The 23,671-nt window shown below is 47.7% G+C and overlaps 2 protein-coding genes across 2 annotated transcripts in view; both read left to right on the top strand.

Moving 5' to 3' along the window:
* cnnm4a (cyclin and CBS domain divalent metal cation transport mediator 4a) overlaps window positions 1–8,326 on the top strand; it is a gene marked incomplete at both ends in the record, with an annotated part of 20,734 nt that extends 12,408 nt beyond the window's left edge. Inside the window, 5 exons of the mRNA XM_084483337.1 lie at window positions 2,902–3,080; window positions 3,743–4,292; window positions 7,528–7,554; window positions 7,972–7,993; window positions 8,233–8,326. Of these exons, the coding sequence (XP_084339463.1) occupies window positions 2,902–3,080; window positions 3,743–4,292; window positions 7,528–7,554; window positions 7,972–7,993; window positions 8,233–8,326 (872 nt within the window). The remainder of the gene's footprint in view (window positions 1–2,901; window positions 3,081–3,742; window positions 4,293–7,527; window positions 7,555–7,971; window positions 7,994–8,232) is intronic.
* Window positions 8,327–9,405: 1,079 nt separating this feature from the next.
* cnnm3 (cyclin and CBS domain divalent metal cation transport mediator 3) lies at window positions 9,406–21,806 on the top strand. The gene is made up of 11 exons (XM_084483153.1): window positions 9,406–10,205; window positions 10,299–10,633; window positions 11,439–11,615; window positions 12,166–12,323; window positions 13,824–13,967; window positions 14,558–14,716; window positions 15,676–15,845; window positions 15,973–16,069; window positions 16,592–16,722; window positions 17,576–17,702; window positions 19,476–21,806. The coding sequence occupies exons 1-11, from the start codon at window positions 9,486–9,488 to the stop codon at window positions 19,517–19,519; spliced, it is 2,262 nt and encodes a 753-aa protein (XP_084339279.1). The 5' UTR covers window positions 9,406–9,485; the 3' UTR covers window positions 19,520–21,806.
* Window positions 21,807–23,671: the final 1,865 nt, after the last annotated feature.

Genomic DNA, 23,671 nt, shown 5'->3' with positions numbered 1-23,671 from the left:
TCTGTTGAGTGGTAGCATGATGAACCTATGGGCCCTAGTCCATACACTTGTAGTGAAATAAAAGACACTTGCAGCACCTAGTGGTGGGGTTTAGCTATGGCTACCTAGTGTTATTGTATATGTTGTTTTCAGCCTAATGCCTCATAAAGAAAATAAGGGATTGGTCCCTTACCTTGTACCTGACTGTTTTGTTAATCTATATTTCTGTGTATTTAATTGTTCTCTCTCTCAGCTGATTGTCTTCCTGTGCTATTTCTGTGAACATCATGCAGTTCAGTGTGTGCGTGTGCAATGTCGCATCAATGTCAAAGTTAATTGTGAAACAAGCGTCGCTTGTCTCATTAGCAAATGTCAAGTTACCGCCCTAAAACATACACAGGCCAAATGAAGTCCTACAGTCCATGATTTTAGGTTCCACACCTGAAGAGAATTCATACACGTTATTAACACCGAGCCCCCTCCTCCACCATCTCCACCGGCCAACCAAACGTGGTATTGTTAAGTACTATTTAAATGAGAATACTGTTACTTTTACTGATCAGCTGTTCACCCTTTCAATAAAGCAAATTAGTTTGCATCCAGTTGGATGCATAAATTGGACAAAAAAGGCTTAATATTAAATAATAATAAAAGATTTTCATAAAAAAATGAATAAATTAGACCTTTCCTTCCTTAAACAGCTGTGGTTTCTCTCAGAATGGGGTCTGCTACGGAGAATCATTTGAGGGTTAACCCAACGATCCAGCGCACTTGTCCGCCCCCTAGTGTTGAAGATTATATCACAGCTATTATTTAAAAATGCCGACTGCTCGAGTGAATCATTCAATTAAACAAGGGCATGTCTCTCTCTCTCTCTCTCCCCACTCCCACTTGCAGCTGTCACCCCCCCTCTCTCCCCCTCAGTGGCGTCCCCCCCGCCGCGACGCCTCTCTCTTAAGAGGTTTTCTGTGTTCTCCCGTTTCCCAGGTAACGACCTTGCATGGGTCAATCCCGAGGGGAGGGACTTTCTAAGCCTTCCCACTAAAACCCCCATTTCTCACCTTTATTCCCCGCCTGCCGTCCTCTTAAAAGTCCCGCTCCAGCAAGTAGCCGCCTACATTTAGTCAGGGAGCAGCAAGTATTCGGAACGGAAATGAATGAAATGAGCCTTCAAAAGTCCCATTTTTACGTTTTCCTTATCTCTCCAATGTTGAGGAAACGGGCTAGTTTGTGTTGTTTCATCTGATCTATTGAGTTTATTTAGACTCCCCGGGGAAATGGGCTACAATGATCCCCAATGCAGTATAGCTGCGGGTCGTCTTTGAGTGAAACGTGCCCTAATTAACAAACACACCGGACACAATATCACACAGATATTTGCACATGGAAGCACCAACACACACACACGGGCCTTTATGGAAACCACCCGGTTCCTGGTAGATGAATCATTTGACCGCACGCTGCAGCTCCTCCTTCCCTTGTCCGGTCGGCGACGTGTCATGTCCTGATTGGCTGGCTGGGTTACAGGAAGAGTCCCAGGACTCTGAGTGCGTCACAGTCAGGGCTCAGACCTCAGGGGACTAGTTAACTTGCTGGATTAGGCTTAACCGCGGCCCCCCTCACCTCTCATCTCTAATTTAATCGCCCTGCAACCAACCCGCACTTTCCATGCAACCCTGGATCTATGGTCAGATGGTGTGTGTGTATTTATTGCTAAACCTTAGATATTTACGTCGGCGGTCGGACCATAGACCTTTGGTTAACATCACCTTTTTATCCTCAGTACCATTTACCTCTACCTGAAACACCGTCTCAAACCGCAACCTCCATAAAACCTGACCCAAGGCAAACAGTCTCTAACCAGCGCCGTCCATTGCAACAATGAACGTAGCGTAGGGATAGACCCTGGACTCACAGCGGTGTACCTCTAAAGGTGACACGTGATGCCACCGGGTGTGAGTGTGATTAGCCCTCACAAGCCGTTTTGAAAATCGGCCTCTTCTGACACCGCAAGTGGGCGTGTCCACCTGTGACGTGTGCTGGAAGAGGCGGACCTTCAAAACGGCTTGTGAGGGCTAATCACACTCCACCCCCCCGGTGGTACAACACGTCACCTTTAACCACGCAGCGCACTAACGCACTAACACGCCAGGCGTCGGGCTCCCCTGTACGACGCGAGAGCCCCTCCTCCCACCGTCACTCACACGCACACACACACACACACACACACCCCACACACACACACACACCCCACACACACCGCTGACCGCCGCGTCTGAGGGCGCATGTGGCGGAGCACGTGAGAGACACACACAGTGCACGTGAGAGACACACACAGTGCACGTGAGAGACACACACAGTGCACGTGAGCCGCAACAGTGCACGTGGAGCCCGCAACAGTGCACGTGAGCTTGTTTGTGGACTTGGCGGTCGTCATCCTCTCTGCCCGCTCGCTCTTGTCTCCCTTCACCGTCTCACCGACTCACCTCCTGCTGTGTCGTCGTGTCTCGTCTCCTGGCTGTGATTTCCGAAAGTCTGTCCCTGTTCTGAAATCGCGTGTACGTGTGTACGTGTTTATGTTGACGTGACGACGCACGCCCGTATGTTTGCGTGTGACTGTCTGTCCGCCTTTATGCATGCCATCTGTGTGGCGTGTGTCTGCCGGTCTCACTGGTCTGTGTGCTTGTATGTCTTTGTGTGTCTGCCTGTCTGTCTGCCTCGCTCTGTGTGTGTGTGTGTGTCTGACAGTGTCTGCCTGTCTGTCTGCCTCGCTCTGCGTGTGTGTGTGTGTCTGACAGTGTCTGCCTGTCTGTCTGCCTCGCTCTGTGTGTGTGTGTGTGTGTGTGTGTGTGTCTGTCCTGTCTGTCTGCAGTCAAACCATCTGTCTCAGTATTGACGTCCCCATGATTCTAAATCTCCCAGAGTTCCGCTCTCCGTCTCACGGCGGCGGTCTGAACCGCTCGGCGTCCCTGAGCTGCGCCGAGCGCGCTCCGGACGGCCCGGGCTCCGTGTGCGGCAGCAACACGCAGCTCCCCGGCACGCCCTTCCAGTACACGCCCGACTTCTGCGTCCGGGCGCTCACCGACCTGCAGTTCGTCAAGGTACCGGCGGCGGCGCTTGTGGTTCATGTCAGGGAGAGGGGAGAGGGGGGGGGGGGGGTGTGTGTGTGTGTGCGCTTGTGTGTGATGGACGGGGTCTAATGCCAGGGTGGTTTGTGGGTATTTTGTTATTTATATCCCAGTCAGAAAGAGTTTGACTGCCAAGTAAGCTTTGACCCTACGATAAAACTCTTTTTTTTTATAAAACCTTATCGGGTGTTATAATAATGTTACATGTTTCTGTCCTTATGGGACTGTGTGCGCTCGTGGACGACCCCGTTATCTCTAAGGGTCTTGCTGTACCTTGACTGCAAACATTGTCGGCGTCGGTCGGTGGCCCCCGATTGGAACCTCCACCCCGTAGTGTTAACGCCTTTCTCCACCTTAATTAATATCGTCGTTACATTTGTTCAAGGTCCAAGCGCTTAACCTTACATCTATAATAATAAGTTGTCCAGTGTGGGTTATATAGTGACACGTTTGCCAGACAAGCCGTGACATGCAGTGCCTGTCAATCAAACATGCTGGCCCTAATAAAACCAACGGGGGCTCAGAGCGCTAGAGGTTCTGACAGCGGGGCGGGACTCGCTCAGGGGGTTTGGTTTGCCTTTAATATCTCTGTGTATTATTATGATTCTGATCTATATCTCCCCCCCCATCCCCAGATAACGCGCGCCCAGTACCAGAACGGCCTGCTGGCCTCCAGGCTGGACAGCAGCCCCCAGACCCCCGAGGCCAGCCACCCTCGCCTGGACACCTGCTTCTCCCTGCCCCCCATCAGCCCCCCGGCGCCGCGCTCCTCCGTCCCGCTGGCCACGCCGCCCGCCCCGCGCCTGCCCGCCCTGTCCCAGCCCCCCCCGCCGCCGCCGCCCGCCTCCGCCCGCTCCACCCCCCCGAGCGTCTCCCGGAAGTCCTCCCCCACGCCCAAGCACTCCCTCCCCCTCACCGTCGCCGCCGCCGCCTCCTCCTCCTCCTCCGCTTCCTCCGCCCCGAGGGACCCCCACCACCACCACCACCTCCCCCACGCCCACCACGCCCCCCCGCTGGCCCAGACGCCGCTGGTCACCGCCGTGACCGCGGGCGGGGCGGCGCCGCCGGGCGGCGACCAGAAACTCTCCAAACCCTCGCCCTCCCCGCCGCCGCCGCCGCTCCCCACCTCCTCCCCGCCGCGCCCGGAACACGTGCCCCTCCCGGGCGAGACCACCACCCTGCTCGGCGAGCGCCAGAACTGCGGCGCCGCCTCCGCCTCCGCCCCGGCGGTGGGGGCGGCGGCGGCGGCGGTGGGCGTGGGGGCGGGCACGGGCACGCGCAAGCCCAGCCACCCCTACGCCCACGTGCACACCATCAGCCACGCACACACCGAGAGCACTATTTAGCGACGTGACCCCCCCCCCCCCCTCCCCACACACACACACCCCAGGGAGGGGCTACTCTGTGAATATTATGCGCGCGCGCACACACACACACACACACACACACACACACACACACACACACACACACACACACACACACACACACACACACACACACACACACACACACACACACACACACACACACACAGTTCCTGATCTGATCTTTGACCTGACCTCATGATGGATGTGGAGGATCTCCCCCTCCTCGTCTTCCTCCCTGCATGACCCCCTCTCGGGCCCCCCCGCCGGCCCCCCCGCCGGCCCCCCCGCCGGCCGCCCCCCACCAGAGCGATGGGGCGGGCGCCGCTGCACGCCCCGCCAGGCGTGTGCGTACCCTATGCAGGTCTGAAGTGGTGTTTTCTTGTGTTTTTTTCTCCCACTGGTTGCAAGGTTGCGCTGTGGTCGGGTCAAACGGACACAAAACAGAAAAGCGATGTTTCCCCCGCTCCGTCTGTTTCCATGGCGATCGTTCTGAGGACCTAAGGGGGGATCACGCAATCCTCACTTAACCGGTTACCCAGAGTGTTGTGTTGGGTTGAGTTATTTTTAGTTTTTTTTTTGGGGTTTCTGTTGAAAATGTCTGAGAAATGTGGATTGTTGTTGTTGGAGGCTGATTTTCACAGCTAGGGTTTGTTTGTTTGAATTCATTAATTTATTCTTTGAAAATTAGACGGCGTGGGCAACACCACCGAGTAAGTCTTGAAACATATGGCGAGACAAACCATGTATTTTGATTTATCTGAATGCATTTTCTGTTTATGCATATGCAAATTGTCTTTTGCTGTTGTCCGTGACAACGTAGAGTACAGCTCATCGATGAGACCAAGGGAACCACCTGCTAGGGAGTCGGCTTGGTGCGGTATCTGAGAGGGCATTATTAACACTGAACCACCGTTTCAGCGAAACATTAGACTACGATATGAACCGGGTCAGACCGGTTCCCACGGCCTGTGACGAAATAATCCAAGAATGGGCTTCTGAGATCTCACCAGAAGGTGGTGACGTCAGTTCATCCCTGATCTCATCGCAATACAGTCATTTAATCGTAACCACTGTTCTATTTATTCTGTGCAATGTTGGTTTTTACCTATTTATGATGCATTTCATTTACTTGTTTCTTTGATGTATTTATTTGATGTGATTTATTTTTCCGACACCTTCGCCGTCCCTCGGGAACGCTCACATTCTACATCCAAGGGCGCGTCCCGGTATTTGAGGTGACGCCAGCCGTCAGACAGACTTTCTATCAACACTCACTCCCTCCTCTGGCACATCCTCACCACCACCACCACGATCCACACAGCCTCACTGTGAACGCAGCTCCTTACCGCCTTGACCTTGACCTTGGGCGGGGTGGGTGGGTGGGTGGGTGGGTGGGGGGGGGGGGGTGTATTTGAGTTTGAGTTACTGTTGCGCAAAATGTTGGACCACTGTATAACGCTTCCATTACGACTTCCTGATGTCACACGTGTTTCTATTTCAAGTTAAGTCTCGCGTTGGATGTTTGTTACGAGATTGATCGAGATGACCGGATCGTGACCTGTACCAAAACATAATTTGGTTGGATTCAATCTCTTCATCTAGCGAGTTCTCTCTCTACAGTTCCATGTCACTGTTGCAGGTTGTGTCGTGACCTCACACTTTTCAAGTTTGTGTATGCTTTAACTTATTTATTTATTGAATTACCGTGACCTTTACGTTTTTATTTTTGAAGGAGGTAGCAAGCTCTTATTTTGAAAGGACGACCAAAACTGTTCTGTTCTGGGCCAAAGCAGGCTCTGAATAGGGTGTTGTACTGTAGCACATGGCATTTTAAGACGATTTCCACAAACGTGTAGCACGGCTACATTGACACCTATAGCGTTGTGTGTCACTGTGGCCTAGATTCACAAGTGAAATATAATGATTCAACTGTACAATTTATTTTCTTAATACATGGCTCCTGAAGTGGTGATTTGAAATCACTGTAGCTATGACCTCACATCCAGAATGAGGGCTGGAGTCTAGAATATTCCAGCCAGTTTGCGTTCTGGAGGAGACTGTCATTTTTATTTATGTGAGTAAAGCCGTGGTCAGAAGGTATAAGTAGACCTCATTCACCTAGCAACCATGCGGGTTGGTTATCCTTCTCCAATCTTTGGTGAAACTGTGAAAACTCAGCGCACTGCTTTTAGCTCTGCAGTCCATTTCCCCACCCAGGTAGCAGTCCGAATGCTAACCTTCTAGATTCCAGGTTTACCCTAGCAACCAGGCTGCTAGGTGAATAAGCTCTATTGGACTGTATGAAAAACAGGCCAGTAGGCTACCACCTCAATATGGACCGAAGAGAAACGACAAAGAGAAGACGATTGTGTGGCTTCTCTGATGGTTGAAGGCAGGCTACGATGTTGATGCCGATAGCATGTCTTTATTTTAATGTTTGTTCCTCCTATGTATGCTGTGATGCCGAAGTCCTATAAAATGTATAGATGAGTTATTTTATTGATCATAGTTGAAGCAATTTATTTTACTTTATATGTTTAAAAAAAAAAGAATATTTGTATAAGCACTAGCACTGATCTGAAGGAAGTTAGAGTAGCTGCATATAATTTACATAGTATACATACTATTCAGAATAAACAGATATTTAAACGTGAAACATGACTCCCAAAGAATTCCCCTCGCTTCCATCCTGATAATATTATGGAAGGGAAATAGAAAAACAATCCTGTTGAGTTGCGTTCGATTTTTGTCAAGGACAGACAAAAAACCACAACCCTTTCAGGTCTTTCTGAGAGGAAAAAGACATTGTCATTGTTGGAAGGAAGGGATTCTCTAGTCATCATAGCCTTATGTTTTCAAGAGATTGCTACAGACCTGCCTGCTGGTTCACTACGGGTCACGTGGTTGTCTTCTAGACCGGTTCTGGGTAAGCCACTGGTTTGGCTGCGTGACTATGTACCGAAGTATACGTGTGAAAAGAAGTAAAAACGTCAGACTTGTTCATTTATTTATTGTAAACGATATGTTTGTGTTGTCTCATTGTGTTCAAGGCTCCCACCACGAGGAGTGGATCTGTTGTAGCCTACCTGGCCACCAACGATGAGGCACATGTTTCAGTGGTTTTGAGCCTTGCCCCTGAAAGTAGTGTGCGTTTTGTTGTTATTTATGTTATGTTCCTGTAAATATTCATGTATATGATGCGAAGAGACGGGCATTTGTTCTTTATGTCACTTTGGGAAAAAAAATAAGCTTTTTTGAAGTTCTCTCCATTGTTCTATTCTGTTGTTTGCGAGGAAAGCATTATTACATAGCAATAAACATTTCAGATTGTTTTTCCTGAGAGAAAACACAAAGTTTGTATGTATTCCTTACACACATCTCCGCGACCCTTTCAGATCACGTACCGTCAATGGGCCCCAGTATAATATTATTATTATTCTCAGTCTGTGGCTCACCTTGACCCCTTGGGCTTATCTGTATTTCTTTCTCCACAGGCGTCCCCGTGGCCTTCGGATGGCAAACCTCTCCGTTCTCCTTTCCCACCCTTTTGCTTCTCTCCTTTCCGGTTCTGTCCTCCCTTTTTTTCCTTATCTCCCAGCCTCCTCCCCTTCCTCCACACTTTAATTCATTCATTGTTTCTCCTTTGCTGTTTCTCCCCTCCTTTTTTCTCACTCTAATCTCCTCTCCCTTTCTCAACTGCCACTCCAAAATTATTGAAATTCCGCTCTAACCGTTAACCCGTTCCGTGTAATCAGCTATGAGCTCCGTTGTACGGTCCAACCACAGAGCCCGGGAGTCGAAGCTTATCGCAGACTCCTGCGGGGCTGTGTTAGTGCAGTGTTGGTGTGATGATTACGTTAGTCCCAGGAGGAGAAGGTTAAAGATTTCTAAAGCAGGGAACACTTTCCACCTTAACGAACCCACTGTGTGTTGTTTCAAGGTGGTGGTCTGTTCTCTTGGGGAGTTGTCGGGGAACGTTTACACTACATCCACTCCAAACACATCGTACAAGCCATCAGTGCAGACACGGTATTGTCCATTTCAATCTTTCATCATTGATATTCTGAACTGATAACCTTAGAAGGATTCAAACAAGTTTATTTGTTTGTTTATGTTTATTTGTTTATATAGCGACTGTAAACAAATCTAATCTCATATTTGATTGGTGGTTGAAGAACATCCAATTGGCCACTCAAACACATATCCATTACTGGTTTATTTGAGTAAAAATAAGTATGACACAATTTTAAGAAGTATATTACAATAATAAACTCAAATATAATAAATTATTTTTTGGTGGATCCAAGTAGTCAACCCTCCCTTAAAATATCAGTTATTAGACTCTCATTTTTTCTCTTCATTGCATATATGCTTTATCTAACACACACACACACACACACACACACACACACACACACACACACACACACACACACACACACACACACACACACACACACACTGAGCTAACATGGTAACTACAAGGTTTACTCATTGCCAGTATCCAGTGTGGAAAATAGTTTACAAGTGTATATATTAAACCTTTGACATGGTCCACTGTTGACACGAGAACGAGTCGTTTAGCATTCGGTTACCATTTTTCAACTTGTTCTAATATATAATGTTACAATAATTCGAGGTTAATTTGGCTACATTACAGACAATAGTTGGTGCAGGAGCATACTTTCTGAAAGGAACATAAACAACGGAGGGCGGGGCATCGTCTTGTTTTCTGTGTTTCCATTGGCTCCCAGCCCACACGGATCTCGATTCGGTAGGTTTTTTTTTAACGGGGGAGGTGCAGTCAGAACGCAATACGGCATCATGCAGAAGTCATAATTTCAAATCAATGTATGCTGTTTTCCTAAAATCGTAATCAAAATGAATCTAAAGTCAAGCTTTGTTTTCCCTGTACTCCGTTTGGCTTAGCAGGGTCCTGGTGGGCGGGTCCAATGCTACAGCGGTAGCGTCACATGATCCACGCAGAGACGGGCTCACCAATTCCAATATGGTGGCCAGCTTGGCAGGTCTACGATTGCTGTTGATGTTATTGTTGTTCTGCGGGATCAGGGACGGCGCCTGCAGCCAGCGAGCCCCGCTGGTCGTAGGGCTGCGACTGGAAGACCCGGAGGGTCGGGTGTGTATGAAGGAGCGCACAATCTTGGCACCGCCGGGAGCCAGTTTCAAGGTTCGCCTGTTTGGATCGGAACGGCTGAATGGAAGCTGGCCGTGGGTCGCGTTTGCCACGGCAGCTCCGGGGGAGGCCGGGGATGTGGGAGACGCGGCCGACCCGTGTGGGCAGGAGAGCAGTCGAGGAGCGGCCCCGTTCGAGGCGACGGGACTCGTCGGCCCCCCCGGCGAGGAGTACAGCAGGATTATAACGGTGCAGACGCGCAAAGATAGCATCCCGTCGGGCGCCGCGGGGGTAGCGAGGGACCAGACCTACCACCACCTGTGCGTACTGAGTAACGGGAAATGGGCATCTGTCAGACCGGACAGACTGCAGGTTGTCGCCGAGAGCGTTCTGCCCAGGGACTACCTCCCGGCGTGGGGGCTGGCCGTGCTGGTGGTGGCGCTGGTTGTGGTGTGCGGGGTTCTGAAGATGGTGAACCTCAGCCTCCTGTGGCTGGACCCCCTCGAGCTCTACGTCCTCCACAGCTGCGGGTCGGAGGAGGAGAAGCGGGGCGCTAAACGATTGGAGCCCATTAGGAGAAGAGGCAACTTCTTGGTGAGTTCACACACCAGCACAGCATAAACTTTACCTCCCCCAAATGACAAAACAAAGATCTGTGCGTTCAACGGTCCTTTCTCCACGCCGCAGGTGTGTTCCCTGGTGTTTCTGTGCGCCCTGGGCCACTCGGTTGTAGGGGTGTTGCTGTACAAGGCTATCGGCGCCATTGCGCCGGCCGTGTTCGCGAGCGCCTTCCTCATCTTCCTGCTGGCGGAGTTGGTGCCACACATCCTGGCCTCGGGCTACGGCTTCCAGATGGCCCCGGGTCTCACCTGGTTGGCCCAGGTGTGCATGGTGCTCACCTGCCCGCTGTCCTGTCCGCTGGGCCTCATCCTGGACCTCGCGCTCAGAAGGGACATCAGCACGTGTGGCATTCGGGAGAGGGCCATGGAAATGATCCGCACCAGCGTCAACGACCCCTACAGGTAACCAACTAGCTATAGCTAACTAGTATCAGGTTGGGGTTACTAGTAATGATCCCTACAGGTAAATAACTAACTATTGGTAACTAGAATCAGGTTCAGGTAACTAAATAACTATTGGTAACTATTATCAAGTAAATAACTATCGAAAACTAGTATCAGGTTCAGGCAACTAGTGTCGACCCATACAGCTAAGTTAATAAGTATTACCCATCCCTACAGGTAACTAACTAATAATAATATTGGCAAGAAGTAAAAGCTGCAGGTAACTTACTAACTATTGGTAACTAGTATTAGGGCATGTAACTGGCATCAGGTTCAAGTAACTAACTATAGGTAAGTCTAGCTAATTAACTAGTGACAGGGGCTAACAATAGGTCACTACTTACAGGTACAGCTAGCTAACTATAATTGCTTGCATGTTACCCTAAGTACAAGTAACTAACTAACTACTGGTAGGTAGTTAAGTAAGTAAGTAAGTAAGTAAGTAAGTAATCACAGGTCACTGGTCACTTACATCCCACTATAGAATAAGTTACTAGGTAGTGGTAAATAATCACTGGTAATTAATGGCAGGAACCGGTAACCAAAATTCTTCATTGATTTAAATGTAGGAAATTCCAAACCGACTAACTAAAATAACATAAAATAATTGTCTTTCTTCTTCATTTAGAAAGCTGTGATTGTGACCCGGTCCTGTGTTGGTAATTACCTCGACCAGAGTCCTTAATTCCCCCACTGGCGTCCGTCAAGTCATTATCTGCATGTCTCTCATTCCCCGGTGGGCGCGCTCGTTTCCTCTCGCCAGTGAGTTTGTGAAGGAGGAGTTTAGCCGCGGGGCCCTGCGCAGCAAGACGGTGGAGGACATCCTCACGCCGCTGAAGGAGTGCTTCATGCTGCCCAGCACCGCCACCCTGGACTTCTCCACCATGTCCGACATCATGCAGAGCGGCTACACCCGTGTGCCCATCTACGAGGAGGAGAAGTGAGCTCGGCACCCACACCCCGTCTGTTCTGTGTGTCTTCAGTCCGTCTGAAATGATGGAGAACGTGGGCGGGCCCTTTTTTTTTTTTTGATTTGTCTATTTCAGTAAGCCGTCATTTTGTTTGTTGTTTTGACACCGCATCGATGAGCTGGTAAGGGGGTAAGACATCCGCGATGTAACAGAATGCGATTTGCAAATCGCAAAGGCTGGGATTACGTTTTTCGTTTACAATTCAATAGTTGAATGAAGGTGTTATAATATGAATTCATGCATCAATTCATCTCAACACATATGCCTGGCCTAAAGATAAGAGACGTTTATATGTTGACTGCTTCCAATGTTGTGTTGGTCATATTATAGAATGATTTACTGCTTGTTTAGTGAATAATACAGAGCATAAGGAACTTATGTTCTGTGCTTATGCCTGCTAACACGATATTGGTCGAAATAATCGCGAGATTCGCAATTAGAATATTTCCCCAAATCGTTCAGCCTAAATAATAAACAGGCATGTTTGATCATGTCATACGTGTGTCCCTCTCTGCCCAGGTCCAACATCGTGGAGATCCTGTACGTGAAGGACCTGGCTCTGGTGGACCCGGACGACTGCACCCCCATGACCACCATCACCAAGTTCTACAACCACCCACTGCACTTCGTCTTCAACGACACCAAGCTCGACGCCATGCTGGAGGAGTTCAAGAAAGGTGTGTGTGTGTGTGTGTGTGTGTGTGTGTGTGTGTGTGTGTGTGTGTGTGTGTGTGTGTGTGTGTGTGTGTGTGTGTGTGTGTGTGTGTGTGTGTGTGTGTGTGTGTGTGTGTGTGTGTGTGTTAGAGCATGGAAACCCGAGCCTGATGGGCTGGGTCTGGTTCCGACTAATATTTAGAAATGATGCTCGGGTTTGGGTCGGGTAACGTTCATTTTACTTTGCTGGGGACACTCGTGTTAATTAGAATTTCATAGGCTACCTGTCCTACAGAACCTCAGAACCTCTTGTGTCATTTTGCGGAATTTATCAAATGGTCCTCATTTAAATGGTCCTCATTTATATAGTGCTTTCATCCAAAGCACTTTACAGTGTTGACTGACGTTCACCCATTAATGCACACATTCACACACCGACGGCGGAGTCAACCACGCAGGGCGACAGCCAGCTCATCAAGAGCAATTTAGGGTGAGGCGTCTTGCTCAGGGACACCACAACACTCGGCTAGGAGGAGCCGGGGATCGAACCAGCAACCTTGCGGTTATCAGCATGTCAACATGTCACTGACTACGGTCGTGTTCTGTTCTTCAGTGTTGGGCTTTCCTTGGGAAATGTAGGTTCTTTGCATGTGTTTCTCATGTTTCCACAGTTTCAGTTCCTTTATAACAGTTTACTGTTAAGGGAAACACCAAAACACCATGGTCTGGTTCCCGCCTGCTGTGTTACTAGGGAATGAGTCGTTTATCAGGACTCCTGACTGCCACTGATGTGTTGGCAATTGTGATCTGTCCAGTGCCACTGAAAAACGTAGTGGCAGAACTGCCAGTAGTCTAAAATGTACCAGACTTTGGACATAAGTTTGACTCACTCCATGTTCTGGATACGCCCTGATTTCGACATTATTACGTTCTATTGCGTAAAAATTCTCATGTTGATAAGGAAATCCATTCACGCAAATCGTTAAATCATTTCTTGTCTTGTTTCTTGTTCTGTTGGGCGAGGTCTCAAAATACCTGATGAAGACCCGATAAGCACAGTTTTTAACTTATTTCAGTGTCATTTGTAAAGCAAGATTTGCTAAATCTTTTGCAAATTTGAAAAATGTAATCAGAAAGTGGTTGCATGTTAACTCAACATTGTTGCAAACATAACCCTTATCAGGTTCCTATTTCCTATCCTAGTCCTGGCCATTCAGCAGATGGTTTTATCCAAAGTGACTTACAATGTATTTTCTATTTGATACTTTTACTGTTGAATGAAGGAGAAGGAGCAACTTGTCCAAGGATACCTATAGGCAGACTGTGGGTGTTAGGGTTTGAACCCAGAACCTTTGGCCTAGGAGTCAAACACCATAAGCTATAGACTATCCTGCCCCCTACCTGCTAGCTAATCTAATTAATGACCAATGCCATTGTGAGGCGTTATTTATAAAGAATTGTGGAGGGAGAAATAAAGAATGTTTAGAATTTGACCTCTACCCTGTCAATCATCGTTCTCTCAGGAAATTCCCACCTGGCCATCGTCCAGAAGGTGAACAATGAGGGGGAGGGAGATCCCTTCTACGAGGTGCTGGGATTGGTCACCTTGGAGGACGTCATCGAGGAGATCATCAAATCGGAGATCCTGGATGAATCCGACGGTTACAGTAAGAATACACACAATTCATGGCAAAAAATCCCTTTGTGATTCAGATTATTTTTCAATAGTTTTCTAGTGAAGTGATGCTGTCAAATTTCAACCAACAGTAGTTTTGTAGTCCTGTTAATATTATTTGTGTAGCCCTTAATCTCTGTTACAGTCCTAAACGATAACGCTTGAGAAGGTATACAGAAGAGGGATGGTTAGGAGTGCAAAAGGTGCAGAATGTGAAGAAAAATAATGCATTAAACAACGTCTATGTAGTAAAGGCATTTTATCTGTGATTATCCAACAGCGACATTGTAGTTAAGGGGTTAGGGTTATAGCAAGCCAACACATCTGTTATCGGATATCCACGGGCAGTATTTTGGCAGTAAGGGGGTGTCGTGGCTTAATGTAGTTTGGTGTTAAAGTAACGTTCTCGGATAACAACGGGCAGTATTTTGGCAGTAAGGGGGTGTCGCGGCTTAACGTAGTTTGGTGTTAAAGTAACGTTCTCGGATAACAACGGGCAGTATTTTGGCAGTAAGGGGGTGTCGTGGCATTGGAGCTTACGGCGGTGCGTTGTTTAAACCGATATCTTTCTTCTCTCTCCAGTGGACATGAAGGTGAAGCGACGGCTGGCGCCCCTGGAGATAACGCTGGAGCCCCGCGCCGCCCACGAAGAGTTCTCCCTCTTCAAGCTCCCGGAGGGGGAGCCCAAGGTCCGCACCTCCCCCCAGCTCCTGCTGGCCACGCACCGCTTCCTCTCCAGAGGTAGGGGCTGGTCGATGGACGGATGGATGGATGGATGGATGGATGGATGGATGCTTGGATGGATGGAGGGAGGGAGGGAGGGAGGGAGGGAGGGAGGGAGGGATGGATGGATGGATGGATGCTTGCTTGGATGGATGGAGGGTTCATGGGTGGAGGATGTGTAGATCTGGATAGATAGAGGGAGTGAGTGAGGGAGGGGTGGATGTGTTGACGGGTAGAGATAGAATATAGACAGACGGACGGATGGAGGGATGACAGACGGGTCAGTGATCGTCCCCGAGGGGGCATGTTCTTCAGCGTATGTTCTAAGATTGTTAAACGTGCGGCTGGCAATGGGTGACTGTTTAACACGCTGCGTCTAATGATTCTGGGTTTCCAGTTGGGCTGAAGGTTTCGGTGAGAGGAGGGCTGGCCGGATTAGTCATTACGTTGGGTTCTTGAAATGACAGTGAAGTTAACCCCTGTTTTAATATGCAATCAGAGGGTTTCGGCTCTTTAACCAGTGTTAATAATCGATTAAAAAAAAAACATATATGGCTGCATGCATAGTTTGTTCTAGTGATGGGAAATCAACACGTTTTAGGCAACATTATTATGTATTAAAAGTTAATTTATGGGGGGGGAAAGCAAGTAAGAAAGTATGGGAAGCAAGTTTTGGAAAAAATATTCGGATGGATAATGCCTTGGTGTGGATGATGCATGTTTTAAAGTATCCTTTCAAGTTATTAAATAAAGTCCATATTCATTCATTCACAAGTAACTGTCTCCAGTTGAATATAGTGTTACTTTCCATGCTGTGAACGTTTCAATTGTTTTGAAACGGATTACGTTTCACGTTCTACATTCAGGCCAGGCCCACCACGGCTCTGTCCAGACCTGTACAGCCACGTCTGCGACCGGTAATCTAGTAAGGCTTCTCCGACCCCTCACCTCTGACCTCTGACCTCTGACCTCTGCAGAAGTGGAGCACTTCAGTCCGGGCCGGGTGTCGGAGAGGGTCCTGTTCCACCTCCTCCGCCACCCCAGTGTGAACCAGGAGGTGCAGTTCGACCCCAGCAACAGGCTGAGTCCCGAGCACTACCTGTACACACGCAACCACCCCGTGGACTACTTCATCCTCCTGCTGCAGGTATTCCGTGGGTCTGGCGACGTACCGCACCGTCGTTAGCCGTGTGCTTACTGTCCGCTAAATTGACGCAGTTTAAATTCATGCACATTCTTTATTTGAGCCACATCTCTCAATTGTTTATCCTCAGGGTCGCGTGGAGGTGGAGATCGGGAAGGAGGGGCTGAAGTTTGAGAACGGAGCGTTTACGTATTACGGCGTTTCTGCTCTAACAGCGCCCTCTTCAGGTACGATGTGGAACTAACATGTTTTCAGACACATAACCCAAGTCTTAGAAATACAAGTGATGGTATGAAGTAGTACAATCTTCTGAGTTTGTGGAATACAATGTGCATTCAGTGTTTTCAAAATGTATAGTTTGGCCATAATCTCGATGGTTGTTTACTTGTAACAAGCACATATGTTTGTTTATTTGTGATAAGGCAAGACCATGCATTATCAATCCCAGACGGGACCTTTGGGGACGGCTGGAACGATTTCCTATCGGGATGAATACATTTTTATTTTCTGTGTGTGCGCGTGTGTGCGTATGTGTGTGTGCGCGCGTGTGTCCGTGTCATTCTGTGCTTGTGCGCTTGTGCATGCGTGTGTCATTCCTTGCGTGTGTGTGTGTGTGTGTGTGTGTGTGTGTGTGTGTGTGTGTGTGTGTGTGTGTGTGTGTGTGTGTGTGTGTGTGTGTGTGTGTGTGTGTGTGTGTGTGTGTGTGTGTGTGTGTGTGTGTGTGTGTTCTATATCCGGCCTCACCGCAGTGCACCAGTCCCCGGTGTCGAGTCAGCGCTACAGCCCCAGGGACCCCTTCGAGCTGGGGGAGGCCGCCAGCCCCTCCAGCTACTGTCCCGACTACACCGTGCGCGCCCTCACTGACCTGCAGCTCATACGGGTAACGCCCCCCCCCACCCCCCCCACCACCTCCCCCCCACCCCCCCCCCCCCCCCACCCCCACCCCCCCCCCCACCCCCTTCCCCCACCCCCTCCCCCCACCCTCCCCCCACCCCCTCCCCCCCACACCGCCTGTTGTCTCCGCTCCGTCAGTCACTCCCGTTGCACTTCCTTAGCGTTCAGAGCTGTAACCCAGACCCTCTTTAGGGGCGTGGGGGGGGTAGTCTGGGGGTTAGGGTGTCAGATGCCCATATATATATATACATATATATATATGCCCACTCAGTAAAAGTAATTTTACGTAGTTTGGGTTAAAAAAAGCGTTTGCTCAATAGTAAATAATACATTGAGGCCTTAAAGGGGACATATTGTACCACCATGTGTGATTGTGATCAGCCATTACAAGCCGTTTTAAAGACCTGCATATATCCAGCATACATGTGTAGGTGGATACGCCCTCTTGTGATGTCAGAAGAGGCAGATTTTCCAAAACGGCTTGTAGGAGTTAAGGAAAGGAATACTAGTGATGAAAAGTAATCGTGATGCGTTAGCGTTGCCACATTACCTGTCTCGCATTTCACCCCAATCACAAAGCATTTCAAAACCCTTCCATTTGTGACATCACAAGTGGGACCCAGATGAACTTGTGTACTTGTGTGCTTGTGATGTCCCAAACAGGAACATTTATAACGGCTCATCAACGCCCAGCACTACCTCTGGTTAAAACAGGGACCCTTTGCTATGAACATGTTATAGCTAAAGCGTGCTCATCGTATCGATGTTTGTGTGTGTGTGCGTGTGTGTGTGTGTGTGTGTGTGTGTGTGTGTGCATGCGCGTGTGCGTGTGCGTCTAGGTGACGCGTCTGCAGTATTTGAACGCGTTGATGTCCTCGCGCGGCTCTCCGAGCCCCGAGCCGCCCGAGGTGAAGGTCCTCCCCAACAGCCAGACCAAGCTGCTCAACGACAGGAACTCAGCACAAGGTACCCCCCCCACCGCCCCCCCCCCCCACCCTAACCCTAACCCCCCTCGCACTAGAAGCACGCCCCCTCCCCCTCTGACGAGTGTCTTCTGAAGCAGCGTCACCTGACTTTCTGACTCCTCTAACCGCTCCTGTCCTGCGACACGCTTTCTTTTGAAATTGTTTGAAATTTATTTGTTAATTTTTACCGTTGTACATTTTTCAAATAGTCGTTCGATCTTTCTCGTCGTTCAAAAAATAGCCTTTCTAACCTTTGAGATGATACGTATGTTTTTGTTGTCTATTAATTCTCTCAATCTTTCTGTTTTTCATTCCACCGCCTGCGAATCTCACTTTCTCTACTGAACAGCAAACCGACATCTTACCGAATCGATATCTTGTTGACCTTTGAGTTCTTCACTCCAACTAAGACCTTTTCTCTTGCTCTTCTTTTTTTCCCCTCCTTTTTTTTATGTTGCCCTCATGTGCACCCGTCTCTCGCTCTCTCTCTCTCTCTATCTCTCTCTCTCTTTCTCTCTCTCTCCCCCTCTCTTTCTCTTTGTCTCCTCTCTTTGGCCAACCCCCAGAGTTCCCCGTAAACTTTTCATTCTTTGACACCATCGAGAACTACTGTTAATACCGCATTGCATGAGGTAATGATGACGTCATCTGTGGCATGTTGACAAGACACTCACCACCTAACCCATCGGGCACCTGAGCCTAAAACCAACCCAAGGGCACCAGAACTAAACATTACTATACAAAAGTATATTATAGTAATAATAGTTTAGCATTGGCTGCTTATGATGAAAGAGAATTTAACGATAATGACTGTTGGCAAATCGCCTTGCAGCTTACTTATACCAAATATAACATCTGAATCTATTATATTTTTATATATATAAGAACTATCATGTACATTTCATTAAAATACGTGATAGATATATATATTGTATATATTTTGTTTATATATATATATATATATATACGCGATTTCAAATCATTCCAATTTTTAAAGAACAAAAAACAGATTTTCCTTCCTTTTCTGTTTTATAGTCCTGGCCTCGTAGCGCTCTGGGCTAGCAGGGCGATGCTTCACACTGAGGGTGGGGGCCAGGATCACAAACACCCACACATAACTCAAATCCTCCAAGTCCCCTAAAGTACCACACCTGGTGTTCCTTTGCCCGAACCGCAGTTCAACCTGTCTTGTGTCGAACCGCATGCATCAAAGGGTCTGCATCTGGATGCCTCACATTGAATAGTTGTCTGACTGGAAATATATGCCAGTCAAAGCATATATTGAACGACGTTATTGTGCCGGGACTCACCTCTGTGATCAAGCCTACACATAACCCGTCGGGGTCGTCATCAGGTTTTAAGTCCCTGAAAAAAACGTGTGAAGGGAATATGTGGACTTCTCTCTCTTTCTCCCTCTTCCTCTCCATCTCTGTGTCTCCATCACTAACCCCTCACTAACCCCTAGCTAGCTGCACGTGTAGTGACATTGACCACCTGCTGGGACCTCATTGTACCGTAACACCCCTCACCGCCCCATAAACCTACCCCTCCCTGTTTTTAAAAATGGTGAAGTCTGTCTTGTCGTGTGTAGGGGGGATGCTGGGGCTGCGGTGTTCACTGGTGTCAGTGTAACGGTGCTGGTGGTCTCCAATCCCCACCGTCCTCCTCCTCCCCTTCCACCTCCTCCTCCTTCTCCTCCTCCTCCTCCTCCTCCTCCTCCTCCTCCTCCTCCTCCTCTCACCCCATCTCTCCTCTCACCTCCTGGGCTCCACAGGTAGCAGTAAGGCCCTGGATGACTGCAGTGACCAGGAGGCGTAGGGCCACCTCCTCCATCTCCTCCTCCACCTCCTCCTTCTCCTCCTCCTCCTCCTTCTACCGTTCTTCTGTCGCTTCCTGCTCCCACCGCGGCAGAGAACCATTGCTGGTTGTTTATTTTTTATTTAAAAGCAGTGAATCATCCATCGCTGGAATGTAGCTATTAGACCCTAGAAAGAGATTATGTTTTTGTCTTTGTCTAGACCTGTTTAAATGACATTGTTTCACCAACGCCCCCATTCCCTGTTTTTTTATTTTCTTCAACAGACTGTGTCAGTGTTGATCGCCACATATTTTATTTGGTGGTGCCTTCCGCTCAGGTGCGCATTCCTCACCACCCGTTGCAATGTCTGTTCCTTCACTGTCGCGTCCTTCCTCACCCGTCTGATTGCCAAAGCTGAGCGCGTGTTTCTCTTGATCCATTTTTGTACCACGACATCAATTAATTTTTAGAAGCGCAAACCTGAATAAAAAAAAAAAACAGGTTAAAGGCCGCACTTTGTTCTACTGTCAATAAGCTTAATTTTACTGTGCGGTACGCCCAGTAGTACTGATATATAGAACACTTTAATACAGTGTACATACACAAACACAGGACTGTAGTAGCGTAGTAGACTTCCTCTCCATCACGACCTATATAGCGGTGATGTATTATACGACATCAGACAGAAAAAGGCTTCAAAGGAACCCAAAGGAACCCCTGGATTGAATATGCTAACGATGCTGGTGTGTGTGTGTGTGTGTGTGTGCGCGCTCTAGTGATGTCACATGCTGCTCTCTTTTAGTGCTCTACCGGTTAGATGCATGATTGTAAGAATGCTCCTGTAGTAATATTTCAAAGGAAGACAGGTTCAGGTATTTTTTGGAATATGTTTCAATAGTCTTCAAACGGGACGACGCGATCCCCATTCCAGGGACACTTCTGCTCATTTTTCAATAGACATGAGGACAAGGTCCGGTAGTTTCAGATGACCTGCTGGGTTTCCGTGTGCTGCGGATGCAGACCCTCATACACTGCGTTATGTACGCCCTGGCTAGGATTCCCTTGATTAGTACGGCGAGTGATGGACGCCGTGTCACTCCATTTAAGCGCTGCAGTAATTTATTCCAAACGCACGGGGGTAAATCATGCCCCCCAGGCCACTCTATTTGTATCTGCTTTGACAGGGCAAGGTCAACATGGCAGCCCTGAAATCCTGCCGTTGAATCTTCCCAACTTGCTTATCTGCTTGACGAGTTGGTTGGACACAGGAGTTGCGTCTCGCATGACCTTGAGCTGAGCCGGTGTCTTGATTCAAACCAATGATTCTACATCTGTAGCCACACCTTTTCCATTCCCGTGTGTGTTTGTGTGTGTGTGTGTATGTGTGATCCAACCATTGCCAATAACCTCATTCCATCTCCTCATGATTCCAGTTAGTTTTCTATAACATTCCAGCATCAGCCATCTAGGTTCATGTATGCATATAATGATATCCGTGTGATTCGTAGGGATTATATGGGAGAGATTTGAAATGAAAATTTGATTTGCACATGGCTGATGTCATTCAGGCATTTACGATATTCGTTATTGCCTCTTTATAAGTCGTTAACTGCACATTGTCAGTGAAGTGCCATTGGAATGGACCCATGTTCCATGCTGAAAATAAAAAATACATTAGAGTGACATATTTTTCCAATTGAGTTTGAAAAAGGTGTTTGGCCACTAAAATACAGTACTTTTTTTTTTTTAAACATTTTGTTGACAAAATGTTCTGTACTTTGCGGGTGGTTATGGTGTGTCAATAGCACCATATTTCAAGGTCTTCTAGTCACTCAGTATTTCAAATTTCCATAGTGAGACCAACATTCTTATATCTTGATTTGGAGTAAATATTATTCACCTGTGTAACCATACTATGCTCAGTTATGTTACGTTCCTTTTGAAATAGTATCAATAATGTAAATGTGCAAAATAAGCTTGTATTATTCATACTGCTTGGGAGAAATACGTTTTTTTTTCCTTTTTTTGTTTGAAAACTTTACAACTGAAAAGCAAATCTAGAGACATTTAGAATTAAGGCTTTAGTATTTGGGGGGAATTAGTTACAGCTTTTCAATAGAAACCGTTACCATAAAAAGTTACCTGCAGCCACACATTCTATGGAGTAATCCATTTCTTTTTCTTCATCTCTAGATTACATTTGTATAGATATCTTGACTTGTTTTTTGGATGAATTCAGATTATTGCATTTTAAAGTTTCAATAATTATGTTTCCTAGGAAATAAACCACAATCCCGTTGTAACGTACTGTCGTTCTGTTCTTTGTCCGCTCTGATCGACAGCCGTGTCAGCCCAGTTCTGTGATATGTTTCATGTTCTTCTCAAGGGTTAAATTCATAGTTGTATATCGCTTTACTCGTTGCCTGGCAGGAGGCTTTAAAGTATCTCGCTCCACCGTAACAATGAAGAACAACGCACCTGCTATCACTTTTAATGAGGAGACACCCGTTTATTAAAAAATAACAGTCCCTACTATAATTGCCAATAACGTCAATAAGGGCTATATTATTGAGTATATGGTTAGAATGATATGTGAATCATTTTAGCAGTTTGTGAATTGTAGATGAGTAAGCACACAGTAGAAATACATGTGAAGCCCATATTGATCCCCTTTTGAAATAATACAGTACATATTTGTAATGCATCCATATTTTACCCAACTCCACCAATATACTGAGCAGCATCTTCGGTGTGCGTTATGCTGCCATGCATCCTGACAACAAATGCGTGTGGAATTTCGTATTTAAATATTAATCCGGGGCATGCAAATTATCGTTGCACTTTTGCGTATGATTTCATGAGCAGCCAATTTGGTAAGTGCTTTGCTGCCATGAATCCTTAAAAAAAAATACGTGTTGAAATTCATATTTAAATATGAATCTGTGCCATGCCCATGACCTGCATTGGTACGAGATAAAGCAGGAAGTGCTCCGGTACGGTTCATTGCACAGACTGAATTCCACGCATACTGTAGCATGCAGGGGCAGGCTCTCTCCACTCATTCAACGTTCAATATCTGAATGGCAGTAATCCAGACTCTCACCGCCCGGCCCCTCACCATGGTTCATTAAGTACCTCTGCTCTACATTGATGCATGTGGAGATTTTTGGATGCACTTGAACTTTAAATGTGCCCACAGCAGTCTACAGCCACATTAGTGTGCTGCTGTCGTTTTGTTTGTTACACATGGGAAACTTCCGTTCATTCTTGAAATTCAAAAGGGGTGGAATGGCATATACCCCAGCAGTGGGGGGGGGGGGGGGGGCATACTTTATCATATGATATGAGGAATGCCATTCTTGAAATTTTATTTTAGCCTCAAATTACACTGCACACTCCATGCGTTGAATCACACAGAGACAGATGTTCAGGGGAAATAAGCACACCTCCACAGCCAACTCACACCTTTATACACACACACACGCACACACGCACGCACGCACGCACGCACGCACGCACGCACGCACGCACGCACGTGCACACACTGTGTGTGTGTGTGTGTGTGTGTGAGTGCACGTCGGTCTGCCACGTACGTTGGGGGACCATGGCAACAGAGGCTAAATATAGACTCAGCAGCTGGGCATTAGAGCAGGGTAGAGGGCTTCCTCTTTACTAAGCTAAAATCTCTTCCACACTCCCATCCTCTCCGGTCCTTCCTTCTATCCTTCCTTCCCTCCCTCCATTCTGCACCACCCATCTCCACCCTGTCAGCCCTACACCCCCACCCCCACGTCTTCACATCTTCAGACAGCAGCCTTTCTCCTTCCTTGTCTGGTGCCAAACTCTCCGTATGTGACCGAGCATGCTCACGTGTGTCTTTCTCACAGGATTACGATGTTATTCATGGGATGTGACCCGTCAGAACTTTTTCTCGCACGCGCACACACACACACACACGCACATCCATCCATTAGGGTGCATATGGTGGTTCTGGCATGAGGATAAGACTGCAGAATATAATCTGTTCCATTTGGCTCTCTGCACTGTGAGGTATTTCATAGCTTACACACTGCAGTAGCCCTGCTGCACGAATGCAAACTCTTACACACAACATTCTCTTCTGTATTACAGATGCTTTTACACGCAATACTCTAATGTATTACACACTATAC

Source organism: Micromesistius poutassou (genome assembly GCF_964030765.1).
Source record: "Micromesistius poutassou genome assembly, chromosome: 18".
In the NCBI taxonomy this organism is placed as follows: Eukaryota; Metazoa; Chordata; class Actinopteri; order Gadiformes; family Gadidae; genus Micromesistius; species Micromesistius poutassou.
This window is presented reverse-complemented; position numbering and strand designations above follow the sequence as displayed.

Coding starts and splice junctions, on each gene's coding strand:
- cnnm3 (XM_084483153.1), top strand. CDS start 9,486: ATGGTGGCCAGCTTGGCAGGTCTACGATTGCTGTTGATGTTATTGTTG. Junction 16,070..16,591: donor TCTAACAGCGCCCTCTTCAG/GTACGATGTGGA, acceptor GCCTCACCGCAG/TGCACCAGTCCCCGGTGTCG. Junction 16,723..17,575: donor CTGACCTGCAGCTCATACGG/GTAACGCCCCCC, acceptor GTGTGCGTCTAG/GTGACGCGTCTGCAGTATTT.